At 48.2% G+C, this 20,357-nt stretch overlaps 1 protein-coding gene across 1 annotated transcript in view; it reads right to left on the bottom strand.

Annotated features, from left to right (window-relative positions):
- Window positions 1–4,631: 4,631 nt before the first annotated feature.
- Window positions 4,632–20,357, bottom strand: part of ATL3 (atlastin GTPase 3) — a 28,040-nt gene continuing 12,314 nt past the window's right edge. Inside the window, exons 2-13 of the mRNA XM_056853473.1 lie at window positions 19,946–20,163; window positions 17,610–17,753; window positions 16,117–16,221; window positions 14,875–14,925; window positions 13,721–13,777; window positions 11,769–11,861; window positions 10,960–11,098; window positions 9,318–9,445; window positions 8,868–8,924; window positions 7,116–7,187; window positions 5,233–5,685; window positions 4,632–4,718 (exon numbers count right to left, since the gene is read on the bottom strand). Coding sequence (XP_056709451.1) covers window positions 4,632–4,718; window positions 5,233–5,685; window positions 7,116–7,187; window positions 8,868–8,924; window positions 9,318–9,445; window positions 10,960–11,098; window positions 11,769–11,861; window positions 13,721–13,777; window positions 14,875–14,925; window positions 16,117–16,221; window positions 17,610–17,753; window positions 19,946–20,152 — 1,593 coding nt within the window. The 5' untranslated portion in view covers window positions 20,153–20,163. The remainder of the gene's footprint in view (window positions 4,719–5,232; window positions 5,686–7,115; window positions 7,188–8,867; window positions 8,925–9,317; window positions 9,446–10,959; window positions 11,099–11,768; window positions 11,862–13,720; window positions 13,778–14,874; window positions 14,926–16,116; window positions 16,222–17,609; window positions 17,754–19,945; window positions 20,164–20,357) is intronic.

The following is a 20,357-nucleotide window of genomic DNA, read 5'->3' as shown; positions in this document are numbered from 1 at the left end:
AGGTCCCAGGTTCAGTTCCTGGTATCTCCAGCTAAAAAGGATCAGGTAGGAGGTAATGTGAAACTCCGCTGGAGCCCCTAAAAGCCGCTGCCCATTTGGGTAAACAAGGCTGATCCTGATAGTCCAAGGATCAGACTGGCCAAATTCATAGAGTGGCAACTTCACATGGCAGACTGGCAATTTCACATGGCCAAATTCATAGAGTAGAAGACAATTATCTCTGGTATTAAATGGAACCTCCATGTTCAGAGACAGCATACCTGAGTATCAAGACCTGAGAGATCAGTGACAGAGCATGGGTAGCTTTATAATTTGGGTTAGCTTTATAATTTGGGTTAGCTTTATAATTTGGTCGTGGGCTTCCCAAAAACTTGGAAATAAGATACTGGATGAGATGTGGTAAAATCATCAGGTTTTTATACCCACATATCAGCAACTGTCAACCATAACACCGAAGATGAGAACTTTCATGTTCAAAGGCAATCTTTCCACATTCAAAGGCAACTAGATGAAATTTTGGGCTGCCCCAGCAAGGCCTGTTATTCTTGGCATATACCCTGAGTAACAGCAGCAGAAAATGAGCAAGAGGATGGCAGCATATTACCTTTATAATCCGGTTGTGTGCTTCCCAGAGACTGTGTGTGTTAAGTGCCATCAAGTCGCTTCCAACTCATGGCGACCCTATGAATCAACATCCTCCAAAACGTCCTGTCCTTAATAGCCTTGCTCAGGTCTTGCAAATTGAGGGCTGTGGCTTCCTTTATAGAGTCAACATCTCTTGTTGGGTCATCCTCTTTTCCTGCTGCCTTCATCTTTTCCTAGCATGATTGTCTTTTCCAGTGACTCTTGTCTTCTCATGTGACCAGAGACTATGCATTTGCTTAAATTTTAGTTAGCATATATAGCATCAGTAGAAGATCAGTTGTAAGTCTTAAAGGTTCAAACATGAGGTTGCTGCCTCTCTCGCAACCCCTTTCCATGGCTGGACAAGCAGGGTGGTGGCAGTTATTCTTCAAGCTACTGCCTGCCCTCTTCTCTGGACTCCTGCCCCACAGACTCTATGATCCCCCATTGCCATTCCACCCTGCCAGCCTCCCCTGTGTGGTCCCCATAAACAGCATTGGGACCTCTGTGTATGTTTCCTTACAGGTCCTTTCAAGAGGGGTGGGGTTAGTAAAATAGCGTTGGTACAGTTAAAAGGCCCAGTGAGGAGTCTGGCTAAGAATATATGAAGTGGGCTTCTAATGAGTCAGACCTTTGGTCTTTCCAAGAATTATCTACCCTTTACTGACCTGCGTGGCCCAGGCTAGCCCTATCTTGTCTGATCTGGGAAGCTAAACAGGGTCAGTCAGCATGGTGTAGTGGTTAAGAGAGGTGGTTTGGAGCGGAGGACTCTGATCTGGAGAACCGGGTTTGATTCCCCACTCCTCCACACGAGTGGCGGATGCTAATCTGGTGAACTGGATTTTTTCCCCTACTCCTAAGCATGAAGCAAGCTGGGTGACCTTGGGCTAGTCATGCTCTCTCATCCTCACCTACCTCACAGGGAGTCTGTTGTGGGGAGGGGAAGGGAAGGTGATTGTAAGCCAGTTTCAGTCTCCCTTAAGCGGTAGAGAAAGTTGGCATATAAAAACCAACTCTTCTTCTATGGGGCCAAGGCGGCTACTGAATGTGCTATTATATGCAAAGTCGCTAGAAACCCACCACTCGGAACAGCTAATTACCTATGTCACCGTGGAAGATGCTTCTCTTCACACACACCCTTCCCCAGCAAAAACAAAACACACACATGCTTCAGGCCTGCCACAATTTTAGTATCTTGGTCTTTATTTCTCACTGTTGCAAAGTGGAATGCGTTTTCTTTTCTTTTGCGCTTTATAAATACAGTTTGGCAGCTACACCCCACAGCATTGGTCCCCAGCCAAAGTTTAACGTACAGTGAACAGAGCCGGACAGGGAGCTTCTTACGTGTGGAAAAGAAGGGCTCTCGGCAACACAAGGAGAATCACAATACAACTCTTGTTACAGAGATTTTCCCCCAGCCCAACGATTATTTTTAAAACCCCACTTGCGGGGGGGGGGGAATAGCTAGTCCCTGATTTGAGCTGAAGTTTGCCCCTCTCAAGACCCTGTTTGTACAAAAGGCGTTCCTTGACTCTTCCAAACCAACTGGTGCTTCAAACCTCTTTCCAAACAGACAGGCAATCTTCTAACTAAAGAACCCAAGTATACACAGAAGAAAGAGCTGGGGGGGGTGAGAGAACATGGAGCACCCAACCACCTATGGAGGCTAGCTTTGTGCATTACATGTATGCAAAGAGGGGGGGTCAAGCCCCATGTCCTGCTGCTTATGTCGCTTTGAAAAGAAGCAGGTACGGCAGAGGCACACGGCTCTCGGCGTTCAGCGCACAGTAAAATCGAGTGGAATGTTATCCCCCAAAACAGCCTTGAACGGGGGGGGAATCCACCGCTTCTCTCCTCCAGAGTGAGCAACCTGAAGGGACTTTATGTTTTAAAAAAGGAACTGCTGGGTTTTTGACAACTCCCACCTCAATAAGGGTTAACAAGAACAAGCAGTGCGAAAGGTGCGACCTAGAACGGAAATGTGGAAATGGACGTGCCAGGGGACAGGCGCCAGATCCGAGAGAGAGAGGCTGCCAAAGCGGAGCGAAAGTGGACTGCACCGTTGCACCACACGAACACACACACAGACAGCTCTCGGTCCAACTGGTATAGACGCAAAGGGACTGCTAAGGTTTGTGCTTACGTCTGGAGAAAAAGGCTACAGTTCGGCTGCAGAGGGAGGGGGGGTCTTGGTAAAGAGCAGGGCCAAAAAGGAGGCCGCCTCCTGACCTTATAAAGCTATCAAACCACAAATATGGAGAAGCTGTGGCGCTAAGTTGGGAGGAGAAAGGGCTATGCAATTTGGGGGGATTTTTTGGTACAAAAGAACAAAACTGATTCGGATGAGAAATGGACCCTGGAGGACTCTGGACCCAAAACGAGAAAAACAATTTACACAGGCCTTCTTGGCATCCCTCAAAAGCCCAGCCGGCTCATTCGCTTACAAAGAGAATCTAACAGTCATGAGGGTTGCCGGGTCGATTGCAGAAGGGGTTAAAATGGGTTGACAATGGGATGTTTCAAGTGCTGTAGGCAACAAGAGGTACCCCCTGGGGGAATTTGCCCCAAAGGTTAGCCTACCTGGCTGCTCATCTAGGCAGAGAATGGGTGGTAGATCTCTAAGAACAGTCCCCAGCTGCAAAGACCATCTAGAAAAAGATGTAGGTTTTACTTCACAAATGAACCTGCTGCAGACCTTGAGTTCTGGCCAAACACACCAAACAGGTTGGATCTAGATCTAATTTTCTGCTGACAAAGGCACTTCCATCAGCAGTTTCCCTGTCTCCCCCCCACCCTGGTAACCCGCTCATCTCCTGGTAACCCGCTCATCAGGTGCTCCTGAGGGACAGGGAATCCTCAGGAATGGTTATCACGGACAAATCGGGGGTTTGCAACCGGAAGGGGGAATGGGAAGGAATGACACCTGCCAGTCCATTAGAGGAAACGACTAGCTGGATCCAGGGTCTGCAGGCACTGGACAATCCCCTACTACCTTCCTAGGATTACAGTCCCAGAAAGCCAAAACAAGCAGCTTAACAAACTCCAAGTAAGCTGCCATAAGTGGCTTGTGGGTCACATTCCAGAACCTCAACGCACACAGAAGGGCATCATGGACAGGGATCTCAGGACAACAGCAATGTACACGGCCACATGCGTGTTTACCGTACACACCACCCATGCCGCCGGAAAAGCCCCGTGTTGACAGTTTGAGCAGGAATGGAATCCGAGGAAGGAGAGGACAGGGGAGTCACAGTGCCCACAGCGAGTCACAGCACTTTAATGGAATGAAATTGAAGGGGGGAAAAAACTGAGGGAGAAGGGAAAAGGAATGACGAATGACAGGTCGGCGCCATCCAAGGAAATCGGAGGGTGCTCAAAGTATTTGGTCTTCTTCCCCCCCCCCCAAAAAAAAATAAAATCTGGAGGTGGACTTCTAAGGCAGTGAGGGGTCAAGTGAGTTTCACCCACAACCAGAGGTGCAAGGTGCGATCCACAAAAAGGCACAAAGGGGCAGGCGGCGTCAAGGATTGCGCGGCTCACTTTGTTTCCTTTCGGCCCAGGGCACTCCACGGTTTCCTCCACCGTCGCCTTCGTCGGACGGAACGTGGCTGAGGAAGGGCCCCGGAGGGTCAAAGGGTTTGCTGTCCAGCAAGGGGGGGAGGCCGTGTGACGACCGCCTCTCGATGACGAGCATCCCAACAAGGGTTAACGAAAGCGGATGGTCGAAGGGACGAAATCAGCATGCCGGTTTCCTCCCTCCCTTCCCTGAGGAAGGCACTAATTGGTACAAGGACTTTAAAGCTGCGATTTTTTTTTGTTAAAGTGCAGGAAGCAAAATAAAACAGGAAAGGGTTCTTTAAAAAAAAAATCAGAACAAGGAAAATATCCAGAGACGGAGGGCTCGGAGGTACTCTTGAGAAAGCCCAGAAAGCTGTGCCTGGATTCGCAGGCCAGAGCAAGACTGTCGCCTTGAGCTGGGCGGTGCTTGGACCCCTCCCATTAAGACCTTATTGGGACTTCTTGTCGTTGGTGCTCGTCCCGGACGACGTACTGGCTTCTGCTAGCTGAGTGGAACTATTCATACGAGACATCGCCTGGAAGGGAGAGCACATGGGTAAGAGGGGCACGATAAGCAGGTTGTTAAAACGGCAGCAAAACAAAAATTGAATCAAACAAATATTTATTTGTATTATGTTAAAAACACATCCTCAAAAGTCCATTCAGAAAGGAGGAGGAGGGGAAGGAGAAAGAGGAGGAGGAGAAGGAGAAGAGTTGGTTTTTATATGCCAACTTCCGCTGCCACATAAAGGAGAATCAAACCGGCTTACAATCACCTTCCCTTCCCCTCCCAACAACAGACCCCCTGTGAGGTAGGTGGGGCTGAGAGAGCTGTGACTAGTCCAGAGTAACCCAGCTGGCTTCGTGTGCAGGAGTCGGGAAACAAATCCAGTTCACCAGATTAGCCTCCGCTCTCATGTGGAGTGGGGAATCGAACCTGGTTCTCCAGATCAGAGTCCACCGTTCCAAACCACCGCTCTTAACCACTACACCACGCCGGCTCTCAGAAGGCCACGAATACCACCAGGAGTCTTCCACCCTAGCACAAACCTCCTGGTGCCCGGCACCCACCGTTTCCAGCAGGAAATCGGCTGTGGTGTCAATGATGACGCCCACTTCGCGGTAGTGGCCCGAGTAACGGATGTAGCCCCACGCCAGGAGGGAGATGAGCAGAAGCCCCACGACGAAGTTGCAGAGCTGCGAGACGACATCCAGGCCGACGTAGCCAGTGACGCCAGAGCTTAGGTAGAGGGAGACGATGCCGCTGAAGATGACGGCTGGCGTCCGGAAGGTGTTGAAGATGTTCTTGCTCTGGTTGTGCTTGGCCAAGTCCCCGAAGAGCTCAGCCAGGTCCCGGACCAGCTCCTCCTCGTAGCGCTGGCTGAACTCCTTGCCGCCCATCTTCTTTATGCGCTGGAAGTGCTGCAGGGCCAGTGCGCTCTGCACGCGATGCTTCTCCTCCAGCACGTCCGGAGAGACGTATGGCTTGTCCCCACCGCATAGCTGGAGGAAACGGACAGAGGGGTTTAGGGAAAAAGGCTAACACATTTGAGTGCAGGGGAAATGATACGTTTGGTTTAGTTACTTCATTTGTAACCCCACCTTTCTCCCCAATGGGGACCCCAGAGCAGCTGACATCTTGGCCTCAGAGACCGAGCCCTGCGAGGAAAGGCTGAGGGAGTTGGGAACGTTCAGTCTGGAGAAGAGGAAGATGAGGGGGGACAGGATTGCTCTCTTGAAGTATATGAAAGGCGGTCATTTAGAGGAGGGCAGGGAGCTGTTCCTGTTGGCAGCAGAGGATGGGACTCGCAATAATGGGTTTAAATTGCGGGCAGAAAGGTACTGGCTGGATGTTAGGGGAAAAATCTTTACAGTAAGAGTTGTTTGACAGTGGAACCAGCTACCTAGGGAGGTAGCGAGCTCCCCCTCACTGGCAGTTTTCAAGCAGAGCCTGGACAAACACTTGTCAGGAGTGCTCTAGGCTGATCCTGCATTGAGCAGGGAGTTGGACTAGATGCCCTGTATGGTTCCTTCCAACTCTGAGATGGCTTGTAAAATTAGGGGGATCTTGATGTTTTGAAGAAACTTAACATGGTGTATTTCTGTAGAGAAGGGGAAAAAAGACAAGGCATCCGAAGAAGGGTAAAAATGGTGTAGGAACTGCTGGGATTGCAACCAAAGGGTAGCTCAAATAAAGGCTGGGTCAGTTCCAGCCTCCTGAGAGGGCATCAACCGGGTTCACCAGCCACATGCCAAATTCCTCTTTTCTTTCTCTTTGGTAGAAATTCACATTTTTTGGCAGCAGACAATGGCTGGGGTGTGGGATAGGAAATGAGAGAGCAGCCCTTTCATGGGGAGGAACTTACTAGCCAACCATTCTGAGGATAGAACGGAATAGGGAAGCATGGTGTAGCAGCTAGTTCCTGACTAGGACTGGGGAGACCCGGGCTCATACCCTCACTCAGTACCAAGGCCAGTCACTCATTCGCATCCTGGCCTACCTCACAGGGTTGTTGTGAGGATAAAATGGAGGTGCAGTGAAACCATATTCACCACCCTGAGTTCCTTGAAGAAAGGGTAGGCTTTTTTAAAAAGTGTTGATAAAAGGAGATGGGGGCTGTAACATCACACCCTCTCTGTGGACTCAGCACCCCTTCCATCACTTAGTAGTTAACCACAGATTTACATCCTTTGTTGCTTACATGTCTTTACAACTCTTTTGCGGAAGATGATTCAAGACTAGTAGGTCTCTGGGAAAGGAGGGGCGGAAAGTCTGTAAAGCTTCCTCACTCAAGACTAGCACCTTGAATTGAGTTCAAAATGCTACTACAGGAAATCCTGCTCACATATTGGGGATAGCAGTTGTGGAAAAGGAGATGCTGCGTCCACACACGCACACAAAAGCAAGTCCTGGTTTGCCGCTGTCGTTTTACCTTTTCCATGTTGGTGTAATACATGTCCTTGGCCGAAGCAACGGCAGCCAAGTTATTGGCTTCAGCGGTGGCCTGGGAGGACAGAAGAACACAAGAAGTCAAAGTGTGCAAACACAGAAACATAGAGCCGAAAGGCATCCCAAGGGTCATCTAGTTTACCCACCTGCACAAAGTAGGAAATTCACAACTACTTCCCCCCACCCATTCCCCCAGTGACCCTTGCGCACACATAGTCATAATGATTTTTTATATATCTATGTATATCCTTGAGTCTGAAAGGTTGATTGCTTAGACCACTGAAGAAGGTTGTATGGCCGAATCACGTATGGTCAGAGTGTAGTGGTGTGATTTTATGTCTTATTGTGTTATATGAGCAGGTCAATTTGGTTGGCTTTTGCAGGGTTCTATATGTGTTATATGTGGTGTTCGAATTTATCCTGAAATAAATATATACATATTTTGTACTTACATAATTTTTAGATTGTATTACCTTTGGCCTTGGATGTTTATTTATTTTTTCTTGACCTTTTGGGTACTTAATTACTTATGTCCCCTACACTCACCAAGCTATGGCCCACACCCAGTTCCCCCTGAGGACTCCCCACTAACACACAGAAAGTGTTAGTGCCGCTATCCCTGGCCAGGTAGCACGATGCTCCGGGGCAGCTTTCTGCAGCTCGGATCCCATCACGCGCAGCCGAGCAAAAAATGTGTCTTGGTCTGCCACAGAGACAGGCAGAAGAGGGGGGGAAATGACTGATGTTATCATCGTAGGGTGACAGCCAATGGATCTCTTCTGCAAACAGCGACACTTTCCCTGGTCGTCACATTGGCAGAATGGTCCTCGTTCCCGGGGTGGGGGTGGGGGATATTGCCATTAGCAGAATGGACTGTGGAGCTGTGGCTCAGTGGCAGAGCATCTGCTTGGCATACAGAAGGTCCCAGGTTCAATCCCCGGCATCTCCAGTTAAAGGGACTAGGAAAGTAGGTGATGTGAAAGATCCTTGCCTGAGACTTTGGAGAGCAGCTGCCGGTCTGAACAGACAATACTGACTTTGATGGACCTTGATGGTCTGATTCAATATAAGGCAGCTTCATGTGTTCATGTGAAGTCAGAGAAAGATTTTCTCAGCACCTGCAACTTGAGATCCTCTGAACTGAAGATCATAAAGACAGGGGCCGTGGCTCAGTGGTAGAGCCTCTGCTTGGCATTCAGAAGGCCCCAGGTTCAATCCCTGGCATCTCCAGTTAAAGGAACCAGGCAAGTAGGTGATGTGAAAGACCCCTGCCTGAGACCCTGGAGAGCCACTGCCAGTCTGAGTAGACAATACTGACTTTGATGGACCAAGGGTCTGATGCAGTAGAAGGCAGCTTCATGTGTTCATGGACCTCTGAGGTCCAGCCAGGTCAAATAAAAGAATCTGAAACCGAAAGACACTTCAGTGCAGGCACAATCGCTCTTACACCTCCTCCTCCTTCCCAACTGCAGGATGTGAAGAAACAAGAGACGAGTAGGATTACTTCTGACGCAAAGAGAGAGGGGTCAGCCTCCGACCGACACCCAGGAGTTTCACCTCCGCCTCTCCAAGGCCCACGTGGAATAATGGACTTCCAGTCTGCTTCAAACGCACTCCAGCAATCCTTTGCAAGTGGATTTTGCCACTCCGCATGGTAAAATCCAGTTGCTAAGCGCCCCGAAAGTGGGTTGACAGTGCATTATGCAGCGTGTGCGGAAGCGCCCAAAAGACTCACCTGCAACATGGACTTGGGGTGAGGCAGATCTTCTCCCTGGTAGATCTTGATATAAGCCTGGAACAGAGTAAAATTGCAAGCGGTCAGTGAAGAAAACAAGCTGGATGAGGACAGCTGGGAATCCAAGTACCTCCTGCTCTTTATGATCGAGGATCTTGTTAAGGGGAAATAACCCTCTGCCATCCCCAGGACCAAAGTAGGTTGGGGCAAGTGGGTCAAACTAGGATCTGGGAGACCAACGTTCAAACCTCCACTCTATCATAGGAGCTTGCTGGGTGACCTTGGGCCAGTCACTCTCTCTCAGCCTAGCCTACCTCACAGGATTGTTGTGATGATAACATGGAGGAAGGAGAAAATGACATATACCACCCTGAGCTCCTCAGAGGAAGGGTGGAATTCAAACGTATTTACAAGATTAGATTTTTTTAAAAATAAGCCAACCTGACTTACCTTGAAGTACTCCAGCAAACCCCGGCAGGTGACTTTGGAACCGTTGATCTCCTTTTCCAAAAGCTGGCGAGAATCCAGCACAAACGGGATCAAGTCCAGCAGCTGATCACTGAATTCATCTGCAATGTCTGCAGGAAAGGGAAAGCAAACAGGCAGAGGTTTAGAAAGGGGAGAAGGAAGCCACTCTTCCCAAGAGATGGGAGTGCTTCGCCATCAGGGCTGAAGTGTAGCTTAAGTAACTTGCCTTAAAACCAAGGGGGGTGGGGAAGAGAAATTAACGTAAGGAATGTGCTTCTAGGTTCAACACTCAGCTAAAATATCAACTTTCAAGTAGGTCTGATCCGACTCGATTTCAAGTTTCTAGTCTTCAAGTCTGCAGAGTTGATGAGCCAGCAAATTACAGGCCAATAAGCTCATTAAGCATTATCAGCAAGTTATATGCCAGACACTTGCTTGATTAGTTGCGTGGTTAGATCAGGAGAAGGTTATTGTGCAGGCTCAGGCAGGTTTTAGAAAAGGCAGAGGTACAATTGAGTCTGCAGAGTATATTTGAAAGCATGCGGTTATGCAGGGCGAAGTCACAAAGTAAGAGTGAACACATGAACACACATGAAGCTGCCTTATACTGAATCAGACCCTTGGTCCATCAAAATCAGTACTGTCTACTCAGACCGGCAGCGGCTCTCCAGGGACTCAGGCAGAGGTCTTTCACGTCACCTACTTGCCTAGTCCCTTTAACTGGAGATGCCAGGGATTGAACCTGGGACCTTCTCCATGCCAAGCAGATGCTCTACCACTGAGCTACGGCCCTTCTTCTAGCACAATAAGATTCTCAGAAGGTTCAGTGCTCTGCATAATTCCTCACCCTTCTCCGGAGCTAGCAAAAATCAAATAAATGATGTAAAACACTAAGTTCGGGGTCGTGTCAGGGGAAACTTTCTTCGCCAGGGAAAAGTGCTGCCATTAGCGGAACAGACCCTCGCAAGCCACGGTTTGGTGCAAACTTTGGTTAGGAGCAATCTCCGAACTGACAAACCACAGACACAGCAGTTGTTCCACATGAAGGCTGCACGGCCTAGAGGTAGGCAAAGGGAAAGTAGAAAAGCGGCTCTGTACTGTCTTTTCTCTGCTGTGCATCTGAAGTCTCCAACCCTTTTTTACTCCTTTCCATAGATTTAACAGACACTGGCTATCCATCAACCACTTCACACTTTAAAACGGGGAGATGAAATTTAATTTTTCCTTGACACTATGAAGAGAAAAGTTGCCACATCTCTCACACAATTCACTGATCTGCTTGACATCAGATAACACGTATCTGCTTCGCAGAAAGCACCTTTAGCTGTTTTATCCAGGGAGTGATACATTTATTTCGTGCAATATTATTTTGTGGACATGCTAAAACAATGTGGGCTAGGAAGTCTATTTGATCCGGACAAAATGGGCATTTTCGTTCTTCTGCAATAACTTTATTGTATTGCCCTTGTATCTCGGCTGAGTCTAGGGAATAAGAAGTCTCCAACCGCAGCTTGACCTTCCAACAGACAGTTTGCACAAAACCCCAGTTTGTGGTGCTCCCAGGACAGAGCCTGAATCTTATGCTGAATATGCTATGCTGAATTCTCGAGGTGAGAGCCCTTACCTTTCAGACGGCCATCAAAGTTTGGGCTGGTGGCCACCTTGAGACCAGGGTGCGGCAAGAGGAAGCAGTTGACGTTGGTGAAGCATGAGTGGATATGCTTCCGAACGTTCTGGATCTCCTCGTGCTGGTGGGATTTCACCTGGTGGTACAAGCGAGACCAATCAGCCATCGTGCCCACTTTCCCACAGGAGGGTACACAAAAGTAAGCATCAGTTTTCCCACATTAAAGATGAAGAAACTGAAAGATTTAGAAACTGAAGATGAAGAAACTGAAAGTGCTCAAGGGGTCTGGAGACCAACGTGACAACTTCATGACTGTTATTATATGAACAAAACATCCCGTCCCAGTTAGTGATCAGGGTGCCATGTTTGGAACCAAAGGCAGAGTCCAAGTTGTCCTTTAGGGCAGCCCCGCATAAAGCCTTTTACAGTTAATCCCAGGGTTACTGAGGTATGGATCCATTGACAGGAAAGCTGCGGGTGCTTAGTGCCACCTTAACAGAGGCATTGCCTCTTCTAACACACAAGATAACACCTCTGAGCTACTCCCTTCCACACATGAAGAACTGTCTCATCTAAGATAAAGAGGCAATGCGCGTTGCCTGTTTCGTCTAAGAACAAACCGCGCTTTTTTTCCTTTTAGGCAAGCTGTTTTTAAAATCTGCAAGTGTATGCTGATTGACTAAGATTTTGTTCACTGGGGGACGGCCTAGGAAAAAACCTAAATTCTAACCCATCTGCCGTTTCTCACTAAGCACCCAATGCTGCTTGCATGTTTCGAAAAGGTCCTTTCACTGCTGGGTTTATACCTCCAGCCGCTTTTCCAGGAACCGCCTGCCGCCATCCAGGCCGTAAGAATACTCATACGGGAAACTCCAGTCTCGGACCAGGAACATCAGAGTCTGCAAGGAAGACAGAAGACGTTAGGTGGCACACAGACAACGGCAAGGAAGGCTTTTTTAAAATGTTGCTTTGGCAGCAACTGCTGCCACAGCACAAGGATCTTCACTGTGTGGCTGAAGGTAAGCGACGGCAGCCATTTTGTGTTTGGCTCTGCCTCCTGCGGCAGCCATTTTGTGGCTGTGCCCATTACACTGTATCAGAATTCCCCGCAGGCTCAAAAAGGTTGGGGACCCCTGGCTTGGAGTATTCCACCCACTAGAAGAGCATGAAGCGGGAACCTGCAGACGGTGTCGTGGAAGGACCTCTGGCAGGGGGCCTCAGCTGCTACTCTTTGCTTCTACAGGATGAAGGGTCCAGGATGGAAATTCATTTATTTCAGATACTGATAACATTATTGGCCCACGCAGAGGGGCTTACAAACACAAGTCTCAAATCCAATAGCATAAAACCACCAGTGCCAACTTGGAAGGCTTTAAGAGGGGACATGTTCATGGAGGAGAGGGCTACTAGTAAAAATGGATACTAGTCCTGATGCACACCTATTCTCTCCAGGATCAGAGGAGCAGGCCTGTTATATTAGGTGCTGCTGCATGCCAATTATATTAGGACAATGCCGCTGCTGCAGTCGTCTTGTTTATGGTCTTCTAAGAGGCCCCTGGTTGGCCACTGTGTGAACAGACTGCTAGACTTGATGGGCCTTGGTCTGATCCAGCATTGGCCTTTCTTATGTTCTTATGATTTTTTTAAATCTGCCAGTGGAAAGGAAAAGGAGCTGTTCCTTCTCAACCAGCAGGATATACCACTGAGCATCTGATCCCAAGGGCCCTCTGAAATAAAGGGGTACCAACCCCATGCTTGCAAGCAGACATCGGCAGAATGAGACGCACCTCCCTTGGGGGAGAGTTCTGCAACCTTGAGGCCACCCCTGAAAAGGAGACGAGGAGGGTGACCAAGCACACTCCAAGCCACATTTATTTGTTTACTTCATTTGTACCCTGCCTTTCTCCCCAATGAGGACCCAAGGCGGCTCGAGTCATTCCCCTCTCCACTATTTCATCCTCCCCTCCACTTCATCCTCCGAACAACTCTGTGAGGTAGGTTAGGCTGAAAGTGTGTGAATGGCCCAAGGTCACCCAGCAAGCTTTGGCCCAGCAAGGCTTTTGATTGGCTGTGCACATTTTAAAAAAAAAGTTGCTTTGGCTGCAGCTGCCACCACAGCACAAGGATCTTCACTGTGTGGCTGAAGGTAAGCTACGACCCGCGCGGTGTAGTAGTTAAGAGTGGTGGTCTGGAGTGGTGGACTCTGATCTGGAGAACTGGGTTTGATTACTGACTCCACATGAGCGATGGATGCTAATCTGGTGAACCGGGTTGGTTTCCCCACTCCTCCACATGAAGCCAGCTAGTCACGCTTTCTCAGCCTCACCTACCTCACAGGTAGGTGTGGAGAGGGGAAGGTGATTGTAAGCCGGTTTGATTCTTCCTTAAGTGGTGAAGAAAGTTGGCATATAAAAACCAACTCTTCTTCTTCTTCTTCCATGGCACAAATGGGGATTCAAACCTGGGTCTCCCAGATACTAGTTTGACATTCTTAACCACTACACCACACTGCCTCTCATCAATTCTCATCAATTCAGTTTCCCACTTTTGTAAAAAAAGAGACAAAGGGCAACCCAAATTCAGAACTTGGGTCACTTCTACACTATTGGCATCAACCCAATCCAATGCTCTTGTCCAGTTCAGCATCCACATATCAACATGTACATCGGCTGCAAAAATCTGGGTCTAAGTGCAGGATGTGCCAAACAGCGTCTCAGAGCAAGGCCCGGGTGCGCCCCTTCCCTACTTGCATGCATACCTGGAATGGTTTGAGGAAGATCTCATCCATGGCCAGGCGGCCATACTCTGTAAAAAGCTAGAATGAGAAACAAAAGATACTTTGCAAGCCTGTTTTTAAATTAAGGTGAGACAATGGCAGCCAGGTACATTTGTAACAGGTACATTTAAATTACTAGCAGAAAGGTACTGTCTGGATATTAGAGAAAAGTTTTTTTACAGTAAGAGTTGTTCGACAGTGGAATTGGCTCCTTAGGGAGGTGGTGAGCTCCCCCTCACTGGCAGATGGCAGCAGCTGGACAAGCACTTGTCAGGGATGCTCTAGGATGATCTTGCATTGAGCAGGGGACTGGACTAGATGGCCTGTGTGGCCCCTTCCAACTCTATGATTCTATGATTCCAGGCTGAACCTGCATTGAGCAGGGGGTCAGACTAGATAGCCTGTATGGGGAGGGGAAATTTTGCAGCATTTGAAACTATCAAATGGCTTCATTCAAACAACTGGTCCATCTATCCATTGCAACCCATTTCAACTTGCAACAGAGCTTTGGGGTCTCAGAGAACTGCCTATTCCACCATCTAGTAACTGAGGACGCCAGGGAATGAACCTGGGACCTTCTGCATTCACAGCCTGCCTTCTACCATTGAGCCATGGCAGCACCCAACAACCTACGCCACCGACGTAGATTAAGTCAGAACACGGGCCCGTCCAAGTTAGTACTGTCTGTATTGCCTAGCAGGGACTCTCCAGAGTTTGGGTGGAGAAAGATCTAGAAACTACTTCCCAGCAGCTGTCACCTGAGATCCTTTAACTGGCAGTGCTAAGAATTAAACCTTGGGCCTTCTGCGCATAAAGCAAGCAGTCTGCCGTTAAACCCTAACCCCACTTTTGCAGATGTTATCCTGGGTACTCAAAGCCTGCCTGCCTGACTACTGAAAGCCTTATTCAGAAATTCACCGACTTTGAGATTTCTCTCAGGTATAAAGACTAGAAATTGGATGTTTTTTAAAACCGAGATTCTCAGCTGTACCGCATTCTTTGGTGTTTGGTTGTTCTGCAGAATCCCAGCATCCACACAGCCTCATAACCTCTGGGCATTGGAACAATGCCCATTTCTGCATTCTGTACAGCACCTTGCATGCCACTAGTTTTACCAATAGTCCTTATTTGCCTACCTGCAGCTGCTGTAGATCATCTTCCTGGATGTTCTGGGACAAGTTATAGATCTGGGGGGGGGAAGGAAGAGAAGCCACAAGGGCACGTCAATCACCCATGCTGACACATTCCAGCGGGAGAACCATGTGACTCTTTTGCGGCAAAAGAAAACACCACATCTGTGGCGCCTCCAAAATGCACCAGATTTATCGTGGCACTGACAAAGTGAGCTTTGGGGCATGAAAGCAGATGCTACAATAAGTCTTTTAGGATCTACAAGGCATTTTGCTGCGAGAGAACTCATCCATGCTCCAAAGAGGCACAGTCCTTTCCTGCTTGTATCTGACGAAGGGAGCTTTGGCTCTCTAAATCTCATACGCCCAAGATCTTGTTGGTCTCAACTGGAGTGCTACTGGACTCCAGTCTGGCTGTTCTACTCCAGACCAACACAGCTACCCTCTGAAACAGTTCTTCTTTTCAAATACATATAGTAAGTAATATTAAGCATAGAACTAGCATGATTCTACAATCATTTACACAATCTGGACACGAAATTCCAGATTCCTCTGCTTAGCCCTGCAAGTTTTTTGATAACCGTTTGTTCTTTCTGTCATCCATTGCCTGCGTGGTGTAGTGGTTAAGAGCGGCAGACTCGAATCTGGAGAACTGGGTTTGATTCCCCACTCCTCCATGTGAGTGGCGGACTCTAATCTGGTGAACTGGGTTTGTTTCCCCACTCTTCCACATGCAGCCTGTTGGGTGACCTTGGGCCAGTCAAAGTTCTCTCAGAACTCTCTCAGCCCCACCTGCCTCACAGGGTGCCTGTTGTGGGGGGAGGAAGGGAAGAGGACTGTAAGCAGCTGTGAGACTCCTTAAAGACAGATAAAAGTGGGGTATAAAAACCAACTCTTCTTCTTATATTTTGCAGCTGCTCTTATTAATTTCCCGTATGCTTGATTTTATTTATTTTAATTTATGTGGATTTTATCTGGTATTGTTTTAACTTGAACTGTGAGATGCTTGGAAGGCAAGGGATAAATGGTTTTCAATTAAGGATTGCCTGGGGCAGTGTGGCCTGATGCACTTCTGGTGCCCAAATTCCTCCTTTGCCTATGCCACACATGGCCTTCTGGGTAATGGTCCCATTTCAGCTATCACGAGACAGCACCCGCCTCCCCCTCGAACTGTCAAGGCAGACAAATCGGCTTTGAGTTGCGCCCCCAGACACACACACACACACACACACACACTGATGGGCTCACCTGAACAGAACTGGTCATGGTGCTGAGAGCAAAGATGGTGGCGCAGTCCTTGACGGTTGACTGGCTGTCGAAGGCTCCTTGGGTGTCCATCAGCACAACTGCCACCTGTCAGAGGAGGTCAAAGGGTAAGAAGAGGAGATAAAGAGGAGCCCCCACCCCGTGTGACAGCCCCCAGCACCATGAGTTGCTTAGCCATCTTTGCCAACAGAGAAGCAAGCGTTTCAATTAAAACTGCTGTCTTCTACTGACTGAGACCTGGTCCATCGAGGTCTGTATTGTCTACTTAGACTGGCAGTGGCTCTCCAAGGTCTCAGGCACAGAAAGGTCTTTCACATCACCTACTGCCTGGTCCTTTTAACTGGAGATGCTAGGGATTGAACCTGAGACCTTCCGCATGCCAAGTAGATGCTCTACTGCTGAGCTACAGCCCCTAAAACACACAAAGGGACACACATGAAGCTGCCTTATACTGAATCAGACCATCAGTCTACCAAGGTCAGTACTGCTTACTCAGATGGGCAGCCGCTCACCACAATCTCAGGCAGAGGGAGGGGCTGTGGCTCAGTGGTAGAGCATCTGCTTGGCATGCAGAAGGTCCCAGGTTCAATCCCCGGCTTCTCCAGTTAAAGGGACTAGGCAAGTAGGTGATGTGAAAGACCTCCTGCCTGAGACCTTGGAGAGCCGCTGCCAGTCTGAGTAGGCAATACTGACTTTGATGGACTAAGGGTCTGGTTCAGTATACAATCTGAACTATACACTTACTATGCACTATATGTCACTGTCACAATTTGCATAGTACAGCCAATAAATTACTATAAAGACTTTTAATGCCAATTTAACATTCAATATCAAATACAAATTATTTAAAATTTGTAAAACGTTGTCTTGAAGTATACGTATTTACTTTTGTATGATGTTTAGATAGGTACTGTTAAGTTAAACACTGGGATATATTACACTTGGGTGTGCTTGTTAGATACTTTGTATTTGATATTGAATGATAAATTGGCATTAAAAGTCTTTATATTAATTTAGTAGCTGTACTATGCGAATTGTGATACTGGTTCAGTAAACGGCAGCTTCATGTGTTCATCACCTACTGCCTGGTCCTTTCCATTGGAGATGCCGGGGATTGAACCCAGGGGCCTTCTGCATGCAAAAGCAGCTGCTCTACCACTGAGCCACAGCCCCTCCCCAAGAGAACAGGATGGAGGGGGTGGTTGTTGCATCTGAGGAAACACACACACACCCATTAACCATGTCATCTAATAAGCCACCTTGTGGAACCTTCTGTATCAAAAGGACAGAAAGGAATCAAATAAATATAGCCTGCAAATGGCAGGAAGGGGCAAAAACACCTGTGGGCCTTCTCTAGAGTAACCAAAAACTTCACTAGATGTAAGGGTCTTTCAAGGGTCCTTATTACAAACTGAAAATCAGGCATCTGAAGAAAAGTTCTACCCTTTCCACCGTCACCACCACACTGCTCTTACCTTGTTCCCGCTTGGTTTCTCCACAATGAACACCTCGCTCCAGATCTGAATGCCAGTGGTTTCGGGGTCAGAGCCACCACGCCAGGAGAAGCCCGTCAGCGGCTCATCATTTTCTCCCAGCCAATGGGAGCTGCCCCCTTCTTTCTAGAGAACAACCGGGGACTCTGCATTAGCAGCTACCTCTCAACTGCAGAGGAGGTTGAGTTAATGATACAGGCAAATTCGATCTAACCTTGGGATGTCAAACATGTGGCCCGCAGGCCAGATAGGGCCCCTTGAGAGCTCTTATCCAGCCAGGGAGACAGCCAAGGCATCCACCCCCCACTCTCGATCTTGGCTGGAGAGGCATGACCCAGCCCAACCAAGTGACGTTTACAACATATCCGGCCCTCATAACAAATGAATTTGACACCTCTGATCTAACCTTTCAGCTTTTAACAGACAAATGAACATACTTCCAAAGAACAATCACACAGTACAAAAAGTAATACATACACAAATATTATGAAATTGTAAGTTGGTTTGAGTCTCCCTTAAGTGGCAGAGAAAGTCGGAATATAAAAACAAACTCTTCTTCTTACACTATCACAGAAATGTTTACAACAGCCCTGTCAAGCAGGCCAGCATAATCCCCATATTGTAGGCAGGAAACTGAGGCAGTCAGAAAGTGGCCGGCCTAAGGCTACTTAGCGAATTTGTGGCAGAGACAAGACTTGAGTGCCACTCGCTTGCTTAGTCGCTGTGCTTACACAAAATTCCACCACAAGAAAACCTGCTCTTTCAGATCAGACATATTTTAAACCTAATTTTGGTCAATTATACGCAACTACTAATCAGTTGGGGGGGGGGGAATATCCTCTGCTAGAGTCATTAACACAACCCTCAGTACATTATTTTCTGTGTTAGCTTATGTGTGTGTGTGTGTGTGTGTTAAGTGCCGTCAAGTCGCCTCTGACTCATGGCGACCCTATGAATGAAAGTCCTCCAAAATGTCCTATCCTTGACAGCCTTGCTCAGATCTTGCAAACTGAAGACTATGGCTTCCTTTATTGAGTCAATCCATCTCTTGTTGGGTCTTCCTCTTTTCCTGCTGCCCTCAACTTTTCCCAGCATGACTGTCTTTTCCAGTGACTCTTGTTGTCTCGTGACGTGACCAAAATACGACAGCCTCAGTTTAGTCATTTTAGCTTCTAAGGTCAGTTCAGGCTTGATTTGATCTATAACCCACTGATTTGTTTTTTGGCAGTGTTCGCTTATAACATATGCAAATGGTTTAAAAAATTGTTCCCAGATCCAAGGGAGTAATCCTCTCACTGTTCCAGGGTTTTGGGGATCTATCTAACATATCACCCTGACCTGGATGGCCCAGGTTACCCGATCCCACCAGATCTCAGAAGTCTAAGCAGGGTCAGCCCTGGTTAGTACTTGGATGGGAGACCAACAAGGAAGCCAAGGTTGCTCTGGAGAGACAGGGCACCTCTGTTCGTCTCTTGCCTCAGAACCCCTCCCTTTTTGCCGTCAAGTCGCAGCCAACTTACGGTAACCCCATAAGATTTTCAAGGCAAGAGACTTACATTGCCTGCCGCTGTGTCGTGACTCTGGTATTCCTTGGTAGTCTCCCATCCAAATACTGACCAGAGCTGACCCTGCTTAGTTTCTGAGATCTGACAAGATTGGGCTAGCCTGAGCTATCCAGGTTAGGGCACGAAAACCCTACGGGGTTGCCAGAAATCAGTTGCAAGTTGACAGCGTGTTCCACCCCCATTCAATAGTTAGGCAGTGACAATCTACAGCAGGGGTGTCAAACATAAGGCACGCGGGTCAGATCCGGCACCTTGAAAGCTCTTATCTGGCCTGCGAGCCATCCGAGGAAGCCCCCACTACTCCCGAGGTGTCATTTATCAAAGACTGTTAAATAAAGGAAATTACTGTAAGTGTTATTGTGTTAAGAATGGTTGTATTTTAAGTAAAAAATAAAGTAAAAAATAATATAATCAATTGGCTTTGCCTGTGTCCTGTATAAAGTTTGCATCTCCGGTACCCGGTATTAAATTTTATGGTACACAGGGCCTGGCCCGACCAAGTGACATTTATGACATATCCGGCCCTCATAACAAATGAGTTCGACACCCCTGATCTACAGTGGTCTGTGTTTTTAAATTAATTATACCCAAACACAGGATTTCAAATGTATAGCATCAGAAACAGCTCAGGTCAGTGAAAAGCAGAGACTAAAATCAGTAAATTGAGGCAAGAAGAATACCACGCTGCTGGTTGAGGATTCCAGATCACAGCCCGCTCCAACCCAGCCTGAGGCTAGCCGGCAAAGGCCTCACCTGTGTGTACATGTAGCGCAGCAGGAAATCCAGGAGGAAGGATTTGCCCTTGCGGAAGGCCCCGGCCACCGACACCACCACCACGTCCAGGTCCCGGATGGCATCCTGCAGGAGGACTTGGCTCAGCGCCTTCTCGTCCAGCTCGAAGGAGTGCTCTTCCTTGTGCACCAGGACAATCTGCACCGGGCCGGGCTTCCCTCGCCCCATGGCATCTCCCCCTGCATGGACCCAAGGACAAGAAAGGGAGGGAGAGGTGAACTCACGTCAACAAGACAGGCCAACAAGGCCAACCTGCCTCAGACTAAAGCACCGAGGAGCAGAAACAGATAGGAGGGCGGTGGCTCAGTGGTAGAGCATATGCTTGGCATGCAGAAGGTCCCAGGTTCAATCCTCGGCATCTTCAGCAATCACC

Source organism: Euleptes europaea, chromosome 7 (assembly GCF_029931775.1).
Source record: "Euleptes europaea isolate rEulEur1 chromosome 7, rEulEur1.hap1, whole genome shotgun sequence".
In the NCBI taxonomy this organism is placed as follows: domain Eukaryota; kingdom Metazoa; phylum Chordata; class Lepidosauria; order Squamata; family Sphaerodactylidae; genus Euleptes; species Euleptes europaea.
Note: the sequence above shows the minus strand (reverse complement) of the source record. Positions and strands in the feature narration are given on the sequence as shown.